This window comes from Meleagris gallopavo, chromosome 17 (assembly GCF_000146605.3).
Source record: "Meleagris gallopavo isolate NT-WF06-2002-E0010 breed Aviagen turkey brand Nicholas breeding stock chromosome 17, Turkey_5.1, whole genome shotgun sequence".
Classification (NCBI taxonomy): Eukaryota; Metazoa; Chordata; class Aves; order Galliformes; family Phasianidae; genus Meleagris; species Meleagris gallopavo.
Window position 1 is genome coordinate 1,083,125 of NC_015027.2, and position 1,761 is coordinate 1,084,885.

General features: G+C 35.9%; 1 protein-coding gene across 4 annotated transcripts in view; it reads left to right on the forward strand.

Moving 5' to 3' along the window:
* COMT (catechol-O-methyltransferase) overlaps nucleotides 1-1,761 on the forward strand; it is an 18,948-nt gene that overhangs the window by 12,479 nt on the left and 4,708 nt on the right. For all 4 annotated transcript variants that reach the window (XM_010719985.3, XM_010719987.3, XM_003210866.4 and 1 more), the window contains exon 3: nucleotides 1,069-1,262. In XM_010719985.3, the coding sequence (XP_010718287.1) occupies nucleotides 1,069-1,262 (194 nt within the window). The remainder of the gene's footprint in view (nucleotides 1-1,068; nucleotides 1,263-1,761) is intronic.

Sequence of the window (1,761 nt, forward strand, 5' to 3'; positions counted from 1 at the left end):
GGGAAACTATGTGGACAAAAGATTTCTTTTTCTTAGCTGCAGGAAAATTACAGTCTATTCAAAAAAACTGTGATGGCAAAACATTAACATGTTCACCTGTGAATTAGACACAAAAGTACCTCTTACTAGGAAAGTGCAGTGAAAATTTGCTCAATTTGGGATTAACATAACTAATGGAGTACAACTGTCAGCACTGTAATAAAAATGCTTCTCTGTGAGGGGTACATTTTGTGAAACTAGCTCCTCTGCATACCAGGCGGTGTGGTTATGGCAACAGGGCAGTAGGCAGTGGCTGAGTAGGAATTCTCAGAAATATGAACTTTGACTATTTGGGATTATATTCTTAAACATTTCACTCTAGTTTTGCTCTGAGAAAATGGCTTCTCTATCAGAGCCATCAAAGTTACTGTATCCTCAGTTCTGAAGGTTTTCAGAATGACCACACCATTTCAGAATGCAAGTATTAACACCACACTATTCATAAACAAATTACACCTAAGAAAAAATCAGGTAATTAAAAGCATACACCCATTCAGGCAGTCTGTGGCTCAGAGTAAAACCCCTTCAGATACTTTTTATGATTAACTATCTAGTTTCTAGCCATATAACTAAGAGGTGAGTTTTTAAAAATAAATTCAGCTTTTCAGAAGGACTGCATATGCAGTAGCAGTACACTGTCACTTCTTTTTGAGAACTTGTTTTTAGTTAACAATTGATTGTTTTCCATCCCACAAATTCATCTAGTGAATTCAACTTACGAGTAGACTTTTCTTTTTCCCTTTAGAGACAATTATCTAGACTGAGATGTTTTATATCAGGCTAATACTTGTAACATTTGCAACAAATACAAACACTCAGAAGTCAGAATTTATACATTTCAAATCTCTCCAACGAGGTCTGGAAAAACATGCTACATTTTTCCCTTGTAACACTAAAAATACTTCAGTTAGATCAGGTAATTCCTCACTCAAAAACACACAAAACTAAGATTTTTTTAATTGGAAGTTTGCATTTTGAATCTTCAAATGTCCATTTTGTCATAAGTTAACCTGTTTCCATTTTTTTCAGGCGTAATTCTGGACAAGACAGTGGAAGAAATCAATCCTAAAGTTGCACTGGAGCTGGGAACATACTGTGGCTACTCAGCTGTTAGGATTGCTCGGCTGCTGAAAGCAGGTTCTCGTCTTCTCACTGTGGAGTTCAACCCAGAATTTGCTGCTATAGCTAAACAGATGATTGAGTTTGCTGGAGTACAAGATAAGGTACGTGCCATTTGTCCATAGGAAGCAATACATGGAGAGTGGGACTTTATCCACAAAAATAACATTCATGGGTTTAAATTTGTTATTCCATTTGAGAAGAAAGTACAACTCCATAAGCAAAGTTCGTAGTAACTGTAAGAACACAGGCCTGGAAAGAGGCTCCTGAGTCCATTATTTCATTTATTATAGTCACAAGGCAACAGCACCACACACAATCCTTATCATAAAATTATCAACCGCTGTTGCAAAAATGGCAAGATTTACTGTCATTACTGAAAATTAGACTGCCCACAAACTCCTCCTCTTAATAATCAGGAAATTTTCTACAATTTCTATCCCACATTTATTCATAGACATTTTGTTTTCCTTTACTGTTATATCAACAGCTCCTAAATTTAGCTCCTAAATTCAGTTCTGTGCCTGATCTCTTACAGAAGTACAACTGAGGACTTTAGAATATTACCTTTCAAAAGCTAGACTACTGGTTTTCTGTATAAAA